Source organism: Microcaecilia unicolor, chromosome 2 (genome assembly GCF_901765095.1).
Source record: "Microcaecilia unicolor chromosome 2, aMicUni1.1, whole genome shotgun sequence".
NCBI classification, from domain to species: Eukaryota; Metazoa; Chordata; class Amphibia; order Gymnophiona; family Siphonopidae; genus Microcaecilia; species Microcaecilia unicolor.
Window position 1 is genome coordinate 272,997,052 of NC_044032.1, and position 15,661 is coordinate 273,012,712.

General features: G+C 39.5%; 1 protein-coding gene across 3 annotated transcripts in view; it reads left to right on the forward strand.

Annotated features, from left to right (window-relative positions):
* The window catches only part of TEK (TEK receptor tyrosine kinase), a 218,417-nt gene that overhangs the window by 141,514 nt on the left and 61,242 nt on the right, over nucleotides 1-15,661 (forward strand). For all 3 annotated transcript variants that reach the window (XM_030194174.1, XM_030194175.1, XM_030194176.1), the window contains 3 exons: nucleotides 371-528; nucleotides 2,680-2,890; nucleotides 5,290-5,400. In XM_030194174.1, the coding sequence (XP_030050034.1) occupies nucleotides 371-528; nucleotides 2,680-2,890; nucleotides 5,290-5,400 (480 nt within the window). The remainder of the gene's footprint in view (nucleotides 1-370; nucleotides 529-2,679; nucleotides 2,891-5,289; nucleotides 5,401-15,661) is intronic.

Consider the following 15,661-nt stretch of genomic DNA (forward strand, 5'->3'; position numbering starts at 1 on the left):
ACGGAAGGCTTCTGGACCCTAGGAAACTTCAGAAAACAGGTGAGGGGCATGACAGTTCCCAATAGGCACCTTCTATGCACATAAGTAAAAGTGACTCTTTATAGAATTGCCTTCCTAGTTCCTTTAAAAATTGCATTTACCAGCTGCCACTGAACTTATAATTCCATTCGATTATCAGCCCTGTATTTTTTCTTGTGTCACACTCATCTGTTTCATGCAAGTGTTTAGAGATGCATCAGAGTGATTGCAATGGGAGTACAGCCATGGGAAATATTAGTGCAGCAGGAGTGGCAGAAAATGGGACAACATAGCTTCTTTGTTCCTATTGTACTATAAGTGGTGTAAAGGGATTTCTTTCTCTCCTCCCCAGCACCACAGGAAGCGAGGGATGGGAGCATGCTGCTCATTGCTATCCTGGGCTCTGCGGGAATGACCTGCCTGACAATACTGCTAGCGTTTCTGATCATGCTGCAGTTCAAGCGAGCACACTTTCAACGCAGGATGGTCCAGGCTTTCCAAAATGGAGTGGTACGTTTTCAGGTGTGGGAGTTTCTGAATGGAGGAGGTATTTTTGTTTAAAGCTACCTTTTTCTTTACAGGAAGAGTTTCAGTAGTCATCTTAGGGTACTTTTGGGGGAGTGGAGAAACCTGAATATGGATCACAGTATCCACATTAAAGACTGAGTTTAGATCATAAGGTACTGTAACAACAGGATAATGTAGAGGGGTCTGGTATTGGCTTAATCATGTGTTTCATTTTAAACTAGAAAGCTTCTGAACAATCTGTAAACAGGGCTTTATAACAGAGGTTTTGCCCATCTATTTGCAGACAGGGAGGAGAAGAGTAAGGTTGATGGCAGAAATGTATCAAAAAGAGATGGGTCAATATTTGAACTATGTGGATTGTGTTTCTTATAAACGCTGACCCCCAACGTTTAAACATACCTGAATATCCAGGTATGCTACTGACCACTGCTGTTATCAAGATTGGGCTGCTAGATATTGCTGCTATCTGGATAACTATCCGATTAACATAGGATAGCTATTTTGCTGTCCTCGATTATCTGGATTAAGCCAATAATGGACCCATTTTCATAATGCTATATGGCAGCACTATCCAGATACCATGTGGTTCCACATGGGCTGTAATCCCAGACCATTTTGACACTATCCTACTACTACTACTTATCATTTCTATAGCGCTACTAGACATACGCACCGCTGTACACTTGAACATGAAGAGACAGTCCCTGCTCAATATAGGGGCCAAAAATCACAGATTAGGGGAGTTATATGTACATCGGATGCTGGTGAACATAGAACTACCTTTGAACATAACCTCCATAGTAATATATAGTAATATTGTAAATGATGGCAGATGAAGACCTGTATGTTCGATTTAGCCTGCCCAATTAGGTGGTTAGAGTTGTACCTGCCACTCTGTTATGCCTTTTTTGCTCTGATTCATTCCTGTTCCTATGTAGGTATCCTCTGTGTTTATGTCACCCATTTTTGAATTCTATCATTTTTGCTCCCACCACCTCCAGTCAGAGGGTATTCCAGGCATCCACTTCCCTCTCTGTAAAAAAAAATATTCCTGATATTTCTCCTGTCTTCCTCCCTATAACCTCTATTTGTCTTTTAGTACTACCACTACTCTGTTTCTGAAAAAAATTTATACTGTCAATTATTAAACATTTGTGTCATATCTCTCCTGTCCCTTTTTTTTCTGTAGGGTATACATATTCAGGCATTCATATCTCTTCTCATATGTCTTTTGGAGCAACCCCCATATTCCAAAAGACAGAAATGTCTCTCTCTGAAGAAACATTTTAACTTGAGATAGCATGCTTCTCTTCTTCTGAAAAGTGCTTTAGCAAAGCAGGAATCCCTGGGTAACCAGAGATTTGAGAGCAGAACAGTAGAGTTGAGAATGCAGGTCTCCACTTTTCAGTGCAGAAATTTTCTCCCAGCTTTTTAATCCCATGTAGTTGTTAGGAGGGAAATAAAGCAAAGGGGGGGTTAAACCGCCATCTGCAGTAACACTCAATGTTTATTGAAGAATGAGGTAATTTTGGTAATTTCCCCTATAACTGTGATGCATGCAATATTAGCCTTTATGCCCAGAATGTCTAGAGACTTGCAAGCACCTACATTGCTTCGATTTCTGAATGACCATCAGTTGTGCATTCCATCTCCAAGGAATGCCCATCTGGAATCAACAAGACATTCTGCATTTTTTTGTATTGCCCCATCTCTTTGGAACACTTTGCCATCATTGGTATGTTTGGAATTGTCCTACCCTAAATTCCATTCAGCCCTCAAAACCTGTCTGTTCCAAGCTGCCTTTGGACCTGCTGCAGGGTTCGATAGCAGCGTAGCCCGGGTCCATTGACCCATCGGTAGTTGAAATCAACCCTTCATATGGATATGGCTGCATGCAATTTTTATTTTCTCTTCTTGCATGCATGTATCAGTGCTCTTTCCTATTATATTTGGTGTTCTTTTCTGCTTATTAAATTATATAGATTTTGTTAATTGTACAATGCCCTTTGATGCCTATGGGAAGGGTGGTTTAGCAAGTCGAAATAAACCATATCCCATTTAAATTATGGAACATATAGTTCAGTTGCTGGGGTTTTGTACTGTGCTCATACTTAAAGGCCTTTATCCTTCCAGAGGGAGGAGCCAGCTGTGCAGTTTAACTCAGGCATGTTACCGCTTCTAAAGAAAGCAAAAAACAGCCCTGATCCCATTGTTTACCCAGTTCTGGATTGGAGTGACATCAAATTTCAAGATGTGATCGGAGAAGGGAATTTTGGGCAAGTTCTTAAAGCTCGAATCAAAAAGGATGGGTTACGGATGGACGCAGCCATTAAAAGAATGAAAGGTGAGTGAGGTTTGTTGCTTTTCCAGATCTGTTCTCTGTTGTCTCTCCTCTAGCTCATTAAATTTTCTGGCTTCATCCTGAATTTTGTTTAGCTTGGCAGGATAGGATTTGCATATTTTGGAAGTTTCAACTATCCCCCTCCATGGAATCACTTCTTGTGTGACATTCCTCTTGGCACTCCCATCCAACCTCTCAACACTGTGACCAATAATTGAAGTCCGCCTCACTTGCTCCCTGTACAACCACACCATCCCCTAATTCTATAAATGATGCTTTAAATTTCACATACAAATTTAGGCACACACCCAATATGCATATACAATTTAATTGAATAATGAGCCAATTAGCGCCAATAATTGGGAGCTACCAATCATTGGTGCTACTTGGCATTAATTAACAATTAAATGCATATATTTACATGTGGCTCCAAAAAGGGGGCACAGCTAAGGGAGGGGCATGGGCGGATCAGGGGCATTCCCAAAATGTATGTGCACTTTTATAGAATAAGGGGAATCTGTGACTAATTTAGGCATGGGGATTTACACCATGGTTTCGTTGGTATAAATGGTCGCATCTAAATGTAGTCGTGGTTCCCGGTGCTTACCACTATTCTATATATGGCACCTAACTTTGAGCACCATTTATAGAATAGCATTAAGTATTATTTTTTTATGTCTATCTTTAGGCGCCATTTGCTGAATTTTCCCTCTTACACACATCCCTCAGTACGGCCCTGCTCCTCACCACCCTATAAATCAGTATACTAGAAAATCCGTGGCTTGTACTGTACTGTATTGCCCATTCCTACTTCTGTTCAGCTATACAATAATAATAGAATATATTTATATTGACAAAGCTGTGTGTGCCAATATACAGTAAGGGATGATGCACCCAATTCAATACTAGAAAGAAGGCCATGGTGAATAAATTATTGCAAGGGCAGATTGGCCTGTTGGACGATTTTTGCATACCCCGATGGGCTGGTCACCTGATAGTAAGGGCAATAGTGGTTAAGGCTGGTATGAGAAGCAAGGCAGCCTAGCTTCACTATTGCTGCCAAAAGTGGTATAATTTGTTCAAGTCATCCCCATTAAAGGTATGTGAGTCTCTGTGATGCTGATAATGGAATCACCACCAGCCTATGAGCCTCTCTGTTTTAAGAAGGAGGATTTGGACAGAACATGCTGCTGCTCAACAGTACCAGGAGGAATAGTGGCCAGTGTGGGCTGCAAGTGACAAGTGGGTTAGGAAAAGTAGCAATCAGGACTAGCCAGAAGCCAAAAGGAGTAAGGACTGATGCAAGCCACAAGCGAGGACCTGGTCAGGAGACGTAGCAACCAGTGTGGGCCAGGCGTCATAGGCCCTATTGTTACACCAGTGGTAAGGTAGTGAGAAGGGAGGGAAGGAAGAAGAATAAGATACTAAAGGTTTTTTTTGGGGGGGGGTGAGGTGGAGGACAGACATGGAGTGAGTTTGGAGAGTTCCCTTCCCTCGGTGAATTTTTTAAAATGATATTGAAAACTGGGTCAAAGACTGTGAAGACATTTGAATGGCCATGATTTGAATGAGAACGAGCGTATAGAAGAAAATTCTATAAATAGTGTCTCAAAACTCGGCACCGAAAAAAATCGGCGCTGAATGCTATACTATAATGGACACTCAACGATGCACGCCCATTATAGAATAATATTGCATGCTGATTTTGGCACCCAAATTTAGGCGTCAGGACTTGTGCCTGCTGAAACCAGGTGTAATTCCCGGCACCCAATTTGAGTGCCCATCCCCAATATTCTATAACACTTCGTGCAAATTTTAGGAATGCCCGACCCGCCCATGCACCTCCCATGGCCACGCTCTCTTTTGGGTTCTGTGCTATGGGATTAGGGCATGCATTGTTAAAGAATAGTGCATAGCACAATGTGTGCACAATTCCAAATTAGTGCTGATTCTGTTTATGTTTATTAACCAGCTTAATATGTGCCAATTAGCACCCAATTATTGGCCCTAATTGGCTTCTTAGCCAATTTAATTGGGCACACATCTTGAATTGGTGCCCACATATCGGCATCCAAATTTGGGTGCCCTATATAGAATCTGGGGGATAATGATAGTACATACAACTAACATGTGTATGCAGCCATTAAGCCCTAAAAACAATATCAAATGTAGAACTGTATTGTTTCCTTTAAATTAATAAATGTATTGTGAATTTATGGTAAAAACACATTAATCAATATTGATTTAGTTGATCCATAACTAGACAAATCTAAAGTTCCTATCAGTAATATTGACATGTTGGTTTATGATTGTGATGAAGTCTGTGTAGTACAATCCCTGTCGCAACAATCTTAGGGCCTATCAAACCTGATAGTATTTTGTTGTTGTTGTTGCCATTTCAGAGTACGCATCCAAAGATGATCACAGGGACTTTGCTGGTGAACTGGAAGTTCTTTGCAAACTCGGGCACCATCCAAATATCATAAATCTCTTAGGAGCTTGTGAGCACCGGGGTAGGAATATGTACTCTTTGTTTTCGTCATTTCATCAATATTACCTTAAATTATTGCCCTGGGAAAATAAACACATAATATCAAATAAATATCCCGATGCTTACATGTAAACTAATCATCTTCATAATTTTCTGTGGCAACTGGATTGATTTATTACCTACACTGAAAACCTCAGCTGGTTATCCCAATGCAATGCTGTTGGTAACACTAGCCAGAGGGTCTTACTGTGCAGTGTAAATCTATAATAGAAACAGAGATAATGTCAGCAGAAAAGGATTATGTGTCCCAAATAGTCTGTCCATTTGTACCTGTCTACCATGCTGCCATAGGTTTCACTTGATCTGTGGTTTTCTCCCTCTCCTTGCTACTCAGGTTGAAGTAAGAGACAGAAATGTTCTGCGCTCTGTGGATAAATCATTTAAATATGAATTCTTCATCTATATTAGCTAGAATAAAAGGAGGTAATATATGTTTTTGGTGTAGCCTCTGTTGGTGCTAATTATATACTAGATGCTCACTTAATTCTAGGTCCAAATCACATGGACTGTATACAGGGATTATCCGATGGGGGGGGGGGAAGGATTCTCCATGTCACTGTCCCATTGTGAGTTTGAAGAGACACTTAAGGGAAAGGGAAATGATATACTGCCTTTCTGTGGTATTTTGCAACTACATTCAAAGTGGTTTACATATATACTGGTACTTATTTTGTACCTGGGGCAATGAAGGGTTAAGTGACTTGCCCACAGTCACAAGGAGCTGCAGTGGGAATTGAACTCAGTTCCCCAGGATCAAAGTCCGCTGCACTAACCACTAGGCTATTCCTCCACTCCAAGACAAGATATATTAAAAGTCTTGCAAATGTTTCTTCAAAGCAAAACATCAATTGTATCAGGATCAGTAGCAGTTTTACAGCAGAAAAGCAGGGAGGAAAAAAAACAGAACTAGGTTAGATCTTTCCTCTTCTGGGACATTCTTCTTCCCTCTCTAACCTTTACTTAGCTAATGTATTTCTTGATATACCACCCTTTAAACTATACAGTACAACAGAAAAATTCAGAGTAGAAAGGAAATAAAATAATCATTGAGAAAAGAAGGGAACAGGGTAGCCAAAAAGGAGAGGGAACATTACCAGCATAGACTGGCCCCAGCGCCGTGCACCCGGGGCAGACCGCCCCCACCCCCCCTTGGTACGCCACTGGGCGTTAGTGAAGCAGTATCTCCTGGTTGCATAATTTGAGTGAGATATTTGGGTCATCATCTCATTCCCAGGTCATCATGAAGGGACTGATCGAGTCCTGGCATTTTCCTCATTTCATGCATAGAATTGTAGTTTTCATTTGGAGGAGTAGCCTAATGGTTAGTGCAGTGGGCTTTGACCCTGGCAACCAGGGTTCAATTCCCACTGCAGCTCCTTGTGACCTTGGGCAAGTCACTTAATCCTCCATTGACTCCAAGTACAACACTTAGAGTGTGAGCCCTCTAGGGACAGAGAAAGTACCTGCATATAATGTGTACAGCGCTGCGTATGTCTAGTAGCGCTATAGAAATGATTAGTAGTAGTAGTAGTAGGTTATCCGAAGACACTACAGTGCACCATTCACCAGCATAATGCAGTAGGTATTTAAAGCACTTTTAAATGTATTGCAATTCAGTTTATCTCTCATCTCCAGAGGAAGGGAATTCCAGTAATGGGGTTCTGTAAGAGAGGAGTAAAGGTAGATGGGAGAACCAATCGATCCATGTAGAGTGACCTTGTGGTACGTGAAGAATTGGCTGGAGTGAGCGAGCGTACTAGATAAATATAATGGTAAACCTATCTGGAGTGCCCTATGGACCAAGAAGGATTTTATATTGAATACGGTAGTTAGTGCCAATGGAGTTTTTGGAGAGTCAGTGATATGTGGCCAGATTTTTTTCTTCCAGTAAGGAGACTCACCGTGGCATGTTGAAGTTACTGTAAATGGTGTTTAGGGTGCTGAGGGAGACTATGATATAGGGAATTAAAGACGTCAAGTCTGCTAAGTGTTAAACCAAAGGCAAGGGTTTTTAAATTGGAGAAATTAAAGTAGGGTTTTATGGAGCATAACTGCCTGAGAGCCAAGCATGATGATTTCACAATAGAAGAAATTTGGGACTCAAAAGTGAGATGACAATCTATTTTAAATCCGAAGACAGTAGTACAATCATGAAGGGGAATTGGACAATTATTTAATGTAGGTGAGATAGTGGGCAGTGGAGGATGCTGAGAGATCCATGCTGAGCCAGCCACTTGTGATCTTTTTAAGGCTGGAATTCAATAGGGAATGAAGCCTGGAGAATTCTGGTCAATGGTACAAATGAGTTGAATATCATCTGCAAGAAAGTAGGCTGCTTAACTCAAGACTCTGCACAACAGTAGCAAGTGGAACTAAAAAGAGATTAAATAAGGCCAAGGCCAGAATGGTACCTTAAGGGACCCCCAGGGGAAGTGTATGGGTTTCTGAACTAGATGACCCCAAATGGACTGCATATGTTTGGCCAGAAAAGTTGCTGGAAAACCACGGGAGAACAGTATTCCTGATACCCAGATATGGTAGCTGCTGCAATAAAAATTGAGGATCTACCAGATCAAAGGCTGCATTCGGCTCAAGGGAGATAACAGAAGTAGTTTTAAATTCAGTGATAAGATGTAACTCACTCATCATTTAGGAGGGATTCTGTGCAATGGTAAGTTCAAAAACCTGCCTGCCTAGAGTACAGTGTATTTATGCTTTCTCGAAAAGAGGATAACTGAAGATTTACAACTTTTTTTTAGAATCTTTAAAACAAACAGCAGATTAGAGACCAGCCAATACTGTAGCTATATGGATCAGAAGGATCAAAAGAGGATTGCAGCATAAGTAGTAAGAAACACAACTGAGGCTATTATTGATAAGTGATACCAATAGAGGGGGAGAAGTATGAATTCCTAGGCACTCTTCTTGGTACCCAATAGGCCCAGTGTTTGAATTTCTCCTCTGAATTTCTTTTCTCTTCTTCTCTCCTCTGGGCTTTTATGGACTCCTGGGTCAGGAGCTTAGCCGAGATTATCCTCAGGAGCTTAGCCAAGATTGGATAGCAGAGCCGGTAGTGGGAGGTCGGGCTGGTGGTTGGGAGGCGGGGATAGTGCTGGGCAGACTTATACGGTCTGTGCCCTGAAAAAGACAGGTACAAATCAAGGTAAGGTATACACAAAAAAGTGGCACATTTCTTGGGCAGACTGGATGGACTGTGCAGGTCTTTTTCTGCCGTCATCTACTATGTTACCCAGATTCTATAAATGGTGGGCAAATATACACATGCAATATTGTGCGCTATTCTGAGATGTGTGTGCAACTAAACTGACTAATGAGCCAATTAGCACCAATAATTGTGTGCTAACAATTGGCATTAACTGGCAACAATTTGGATTTGTGCATGCATCTTGCTAAGCGCTACTCTATAAAGATCCACACGCAAATCTTATAGGGCCAGATTCCATGCATGGTGCCTGAAAAAATCCGCGAGGAAAACATTTCCGCCTAAGCATATTCTACAAGCTGAACCTAGATTTAGATGTGGTATTTAGAATAGGCTTAGTTGGTATGCAAGCGCCTAAAGTTAAGTTACATGCGCTGTTATAGAATACGTTTGGATTTTGGCACGGAACGCTAGGCACGCTATATAGAATCCTGGGGATAGTGTGCTATTCAGAAGGTGGTGTGTCCATGGGAGGAGCATGGGCGGGTCAGGGGCATTCAATACAGATGCGCACAGTATTCCTGAATACCTAATTTCCGCGCCAGGATTTAAACCAAGTTTCAGTTGGTATAAATTCTTGCCCCCAAAGTTTGGTGCAGAATAATTGGCTCTTAAGTGCTATTCTATAAACCAGTGTTTCCCAAGCTGGCCCTGGAGTACACCCTTGCCAGTCATGTTTTCAGGATATTCACAATGAATATATATGAACTTGATTTGCATACACTGCTTCCATTGTATGCAAATTTCTTTCATGAATATTCATTGTGGATCTCCTGAAAACCTGACTGGCAAAAGGTACTCCAGGACTGGCTTGGGAAACACTGCTATAAATGACCCCCAACTCAGAGCACCATTTATAGAATAGCGCTCCATGCAGATTTTTTGTGGTGCTGTCTATTTGAGCGCCATTTATTGACTCTAGTCCATATTGGGCAACTTTCTTCTTTTTTCATCTTCAGTCTCCAGACACACCAGAACCTTGCCTCCTATCCAATGACTCTTTAATTTTCTCAGGAGTCTTTCATGATGAACTTTACCAAAAAAGCATTTCTGAAAATCTAGATACACTACATCAACTGGTTCACCTTTATCCATATGTTTATTTTGCTATCTCTATTGAGCTTTCCTTATTAGAACATGAACATTTTAGTGCATATATACATGCTGTGTCACTTCACTCCATCTCCACAGTGAGTTCATATATTCTCTATAAACCCTTATGACAGGTCTGGAAGCGAATCTGTCGCTTTTACATCACCGCTTAGTGGGCATCTCCACTACCTATTTGGAAAAATGGAGCCTTCCTCCCTGGACTCAACTTGCCATCCTTTGTGACCTGGGAACATTGTGGCATTAAATATCTCATTCAATTACTAGATAATAATGGCCGTATGAAGGCCTCAGCTTTATGAGAGGAATTTCTTTTGGCTCCTACTGAGGTGTTTGCCTATCTTCAACTAAGCCACTATGTGAAAGCCTTGCCTGCTGCTTCTTTGTGCTCAGATGTATTTGATCAGCTGGAGACTACATACACTCTCAATTCTCAACTGCATTTGATTATACTAGTCACACTGCTGCTAATTTATCACTGAGGCGTGGGAGCAAGCGCCACCAGACAAGTTTTCTACTTCGATTTTAGCAACTCCAGCTGCTTCTATAATCTTAACTACCAAGGTGTGGGAGCAAGCTCCGCCCAGTTTGTGCTCACGTTAGATGCTACAGCCTTTAAAATCCAGCCTGAATCTACCACTTTATCCTGATGTTTGATTATACTAGTGACACCACTGCTATTTTGTTATCACTGAAGCGTGGGAGCAAGCTCCGAAAGACAAGTTTTCTACTTGGTTTTTAGCAACTCCAGCTGTTGCTATAATCTTAACTACCGAGGTGTGGCAGCAAGTTCTGCCTAATTTAAGCTATCAGATGTTGAGGGATTATCCTGTGGAGCTTAGCGACGCTAGTAGCATACACAACTTTGCAGTGTCTTAGTCTGTTTGTTGATTAAGATGTGGTCTTATTTTATAGTTTGTTTTAGTTGGGCATCTTACCCTTATGATGGTGTGGGTTCACTGGGTTCAAATATATCTCATTCTTTTTAAAAGCATATTGATAAATGGCCACACTCTAAGCTTGTTTGAACAGCCATTCATTCCTCAATTGTTAAGACCTATCTATACAAGTAGACTCTGAGCTTTTGATTAGTTCTACTAATTCTCATACTCAATTACAATTTGCTATTGATCCACTTCAATCTTCTCTTAGACACAGTAAAGCTCAACGTCATAAAAAAATAGGGACTAGAAACGTTACACATAACAAGTCTAATCTTAGATATATTAACCGTGTAAAATTTGAAACTAATTACTCTTATTCATCACTTTCTTGCTATTATATAAATATTCGTTCAGCAGGCAATAAAATCTGCCTACTTAAAGATTGGCTCAATGATCATCAACCTGAATGTCTATTCTTAACTGAGACCCTCGCATTAAAGAAATTTGTCCAGCGGGTTACAAAGTATTATCTTTATCAAGAAGTGGGAAGAAGGGAGGTGGAATAGCAATGATATATAAAACCACATTAGAAGTAACCTTAGTTGATGCATTTACTTCCTTCTATCTTGAAATCTTCTCTTGTCAGTTGAAAGATTCTACATTAACTAATACTTTAGATTGTATCCTATGTTACTGCCCTCCTGGTAATTGGCCCAAAGCTTGTCCTTTTTTTAAATAACTTTGTAGCTAAAGAATTCTATTATTAATTCTTACAATTTACTATTAGGTGATCTCAATTTACATTTAGAACAAATAAAAGATAAACACATAACTGATTTTTACTCATTTTTGTTTTCTTTAAATTATTCTAAACCCGCTGCTTTAGCAACACACGAGAAGGGTAATCAGTTGGATATTATTTCCTTTTCTGATACTACCTTAAATTCATTAAAACATATTAAACACTAATGGATATAAATTAGAAACAATCATTGTGGTCAGATCACTAACTTTGCTCATTTAAAATCTATTGGGGAAAATGTAAGGGTTTTTCAAAACCTCAATCGTTTCTATTTTTAGGAGTAAAATTGAACCTTGTAATTTCTGGAATCAAGTGTCAACATTTTGCTCTCAGAATAATCATAATTATATTAATGAATGGACCCAGGTTAGTACTTATATTTTAGACAATATAGCTCCCCTTCATACGAAAGCAAGGTTAGTAAGTCAAAGTGACAAATGGTATACACCAGAATTAAGGAAACTAAAATGTATTTATAGAAAATGGGAATGTAAATGGTATAAGTTAAAAACTGCCCAATCAAAGGAAAACTGGAGGAAAAGCATTCACCATTATAAATCAACTTTAAAAATGGCTAGGAAAAAATTTCACTCTAATTGGTAAAGAACATCCTAATTCAAGGCAATTATTTCAGATAATTAATTCTCTAATCAAGGTACGTTCTCAAAATGATGATTTATTACCATCTCCAAACCAAAGTAAGGTCAAAAATCTACAAATAGGATTTTCCAGCCATAAATTTGAATTACAGGATGATCCCTTATTGTTTACTTCTGAAGGGACTCTAGGTGACAGAATTTGGAGCGATTTTCTCCCTATAAATTGGAATGATTTTATTAGTCTGTTTCATAAATAATGCTCCTTATTGTCTTTTGGATAGTTGTCATCCTTATTTAATAAAAGCATCACCACCTTTCTTCCAATTAGCTCTAAATGACTGGATTCAAGAACAATTGTCCCTAGGCATCTTTCCCAAAACATTGAGTCAAATAATTATTACTCCACTACTGAAAGACTCAAAATTGCCTGCTAATAATAACTCGAATTATAGACCTATAGCTTCAATTCCTATCTATCCTAAACTGATGGAGGGTCTTGTTGCTCAACAATTAACACAGTACTTAGAAAATAATTCAATTTTATGTTCTTCTCAGTTGGGATTTCGATGTTTTCATAGTACAGAAACAGTAGTGGGTTCACTGATTGATAAAGTCAGAGGTCTGCTGAGTGAAGGAAAGTGTGCAGTATTGTCGCAATTTGATCTTTCGGTGGCATTTGACCTGGTGGACCTTGAAATTCTGCTGCAGTTACTTGAAAATATTGGAATTGTTGGAAAAGTGCAGAATTGGTTTAAGATGTTTTGATTCACTCTTATACAATCAAAACAAAGGATGGCCTATCTTCTTCCTGGAGTAATAACTGTGGAGTCTCTCAAGGCTCTCCACTGTCTTCACTGCTTTTCAATATTTTTGTATGATCTTTACTTTTGTTGTTATATAACAAGAAATTTGTTCACTATATTTATGCAGACGACATTTCAGTTTTGATACCTTTTGATTCTATTTCTTTAATAGATTCTAGTTTAATTCAACAATGCATGTCATTAATAAATAATTGGATGTTTGATCATAAGTTAAAATTGAACACTGAGAAAACAAAATTTATTTGTTTTGACATGCATCCAGAAAATATTCCAAAATCTGTCACTATTAACCAAGTTACCTTTACATTTTCTATAGTTATTACATTGTTAGGAGTGTTTATTGATAGTGCTCTAACCATGGGAAAACAGGTCTCCTCATTAACAAGGAAATGTTTTTTCCTTATGAAAAATTTGAATTATTTCGAACAAGATCATTTCAGAATACTAGTTCAATCTCTCTTAGTTTCTCAATTGGATTATTGTAATCTGGTATATTTAGGATGTAGTAAAAATTTGGTGAGAAGACTGCAAACGATACAGATTACAGCAGTTTGAATGATTTTCGGACTGTCTAAGTTTGATAGGATCACTTCCAGTTATCTATCATTACACTGGTTGCCTATTGAGGCTAGAATTTATTTCAGACTGGCGTGTTTTTTCTTTAAACTTTTACATAGCTTGGCACCAGACTATCTATATCCACATTTTATATTCAATTATGCTTTGAGAACAAGACATACTGATACTGTAGGTTACTCTTTTCCATCACCAAAAGGTAAAAAGAGATTAAATTTCTTTGAATTAGGGTGGGCATTTCAAGCAGCAAGAATGTGGACTATGATTTCACCTATATTTAAATCATCTCAGTCCTATATTCTTTTTAGGAAAAAATTGAAAACTCTTTTGTTTCAGAAATATGTATCCCATGCTAACCACTGATTTACTGTTTTTCTTCTTAATTACTGATTTACTAATTTTCTTTTTAATTACTACATTTACTATTATGCTAAGACTTCTAGAATACTTCAGAATCAGTGGTGGCACTCTCAACTGGATTAAGGGTTTTCTAACCACAAGAACATATCAAGTGAAATAAAAAACAAACATATCAACACCGTGAAAACCAGGCTGCGGAGTACCGCAAGGATCACCACTATCACCGATCCTTTTCAACCTCATGATGACTCCACTAGCCAAGACCCTATCCACCCAAGGCCTCAACCCATTTATCTACGCTGATGATGTTACATTATACATACCATACAAACATGATCTGTCGGAAATCACCAACAAAATCAAGCTAAGCTTAAACATCATGAACTCATGGGCAAATGCATTCCAACTAAAACTCAATACAGAAAAAACACATTGTCTCATCATCTCATCCCAATACAATACATACAAACCCAAAAACGTTAACACCCTAGGATACACCCTCCCTGTCTCAGACAGCCTGAAAATTCTCGGAGTAACAAACGACCGTAACCTATCACTAGAGACCCAAGCGAAATCCACCATAAAGAAAATGTTTCTCTCAATGTGGAAACTCAAACGCATAAAACCATTCTTCCCGAGGGAAATATTTCGTAACCTGGTACAGTCCATGGTACTACGCCACACAGATTACTGTAATGGAATCTATGCAGGATGCAAGGATCAAATCATAAAGAAACTTCAGACCACAGCAGCCAGGCTTATATTTGGAAAAACACGTTTTGACAGCGCCAAACCACTCAGAGAAAAATTGCACTGGCTACCAATCAAAGAACATATCACTTTCAAAATCTGCACGACTGTTCATAAAATTATTTACTGCGAGGCACCGGGATACATGACAGACCTCATTGACCTGCCAACCAGAAACACCACAAAATCTGCACGATCATACCTAAACCTCCACTACCCAAGCAGCAAAGGACTCAAATACAAAACAAATGTAATAGTAATAAAAAAAAATTCACCTATGCAACCAGCCTTTCCTACCTAAGCGCACAACTATGGAACGCATTGCCAAAAGCAGTAAAAACTACGCTCGACCACCTAAATTTTCAGAAAGCACTAAAGACAGACCTGTTCAGAAGAGCATACCCCACCAACCCAACATAAAAATACCTGTTCACTTGCGACACAATGCAACCAAAGACTGTAACGAACATTACCTGACTCTTCTTCCCCTTTTCCTCTCTAAGTTCCCCCAACTGTACCTACCATACATGTACCTTATTCTACCACAATATCACTTGGTATTCATTCTTACCATGTATTTCTTCAGACCGTAATTGGCTAACGCCGTTAATGGTTATATGTAAGCCACATTGAGCCTGCAAAAGGTGGGAAAATGTGGGATACAAATGTAACAAATAATAATAATAATTCCCAGTTAAATGAAACTGACTTCTTTTTGAGGCTTGGTCCTGAAAATAAATAGACCAAGTCAAGTCGGCCAAATGCTCGTCAGGGCCGCCCTTTTTTTTTCCATTATTGGCCGAGGGCACCCACGCCCCCGTCCCGACTTCGCTATGCCTCCGACATGCCCCCTTAAACTTTCGCCGCTCCTGCGATAGACAGCAGTTGAGGGCAGCCAAAATCGGCTTTCGATTATGCCGATTTGACCGCACCTGAGAGAAGGGCGCCCATCTCCCAATTTGTGTCAGAAGATGGGCGCCCTTCTCCTTCGAAAATAAGCAGGATAGTAACATAGTGTAGGAGAGAGAAGGGCTTCCGGGGTAGGTCTAAAGCAGTGTGTGTACTGCTTTCTCACTGAAGTTGCTGGCGACTCAA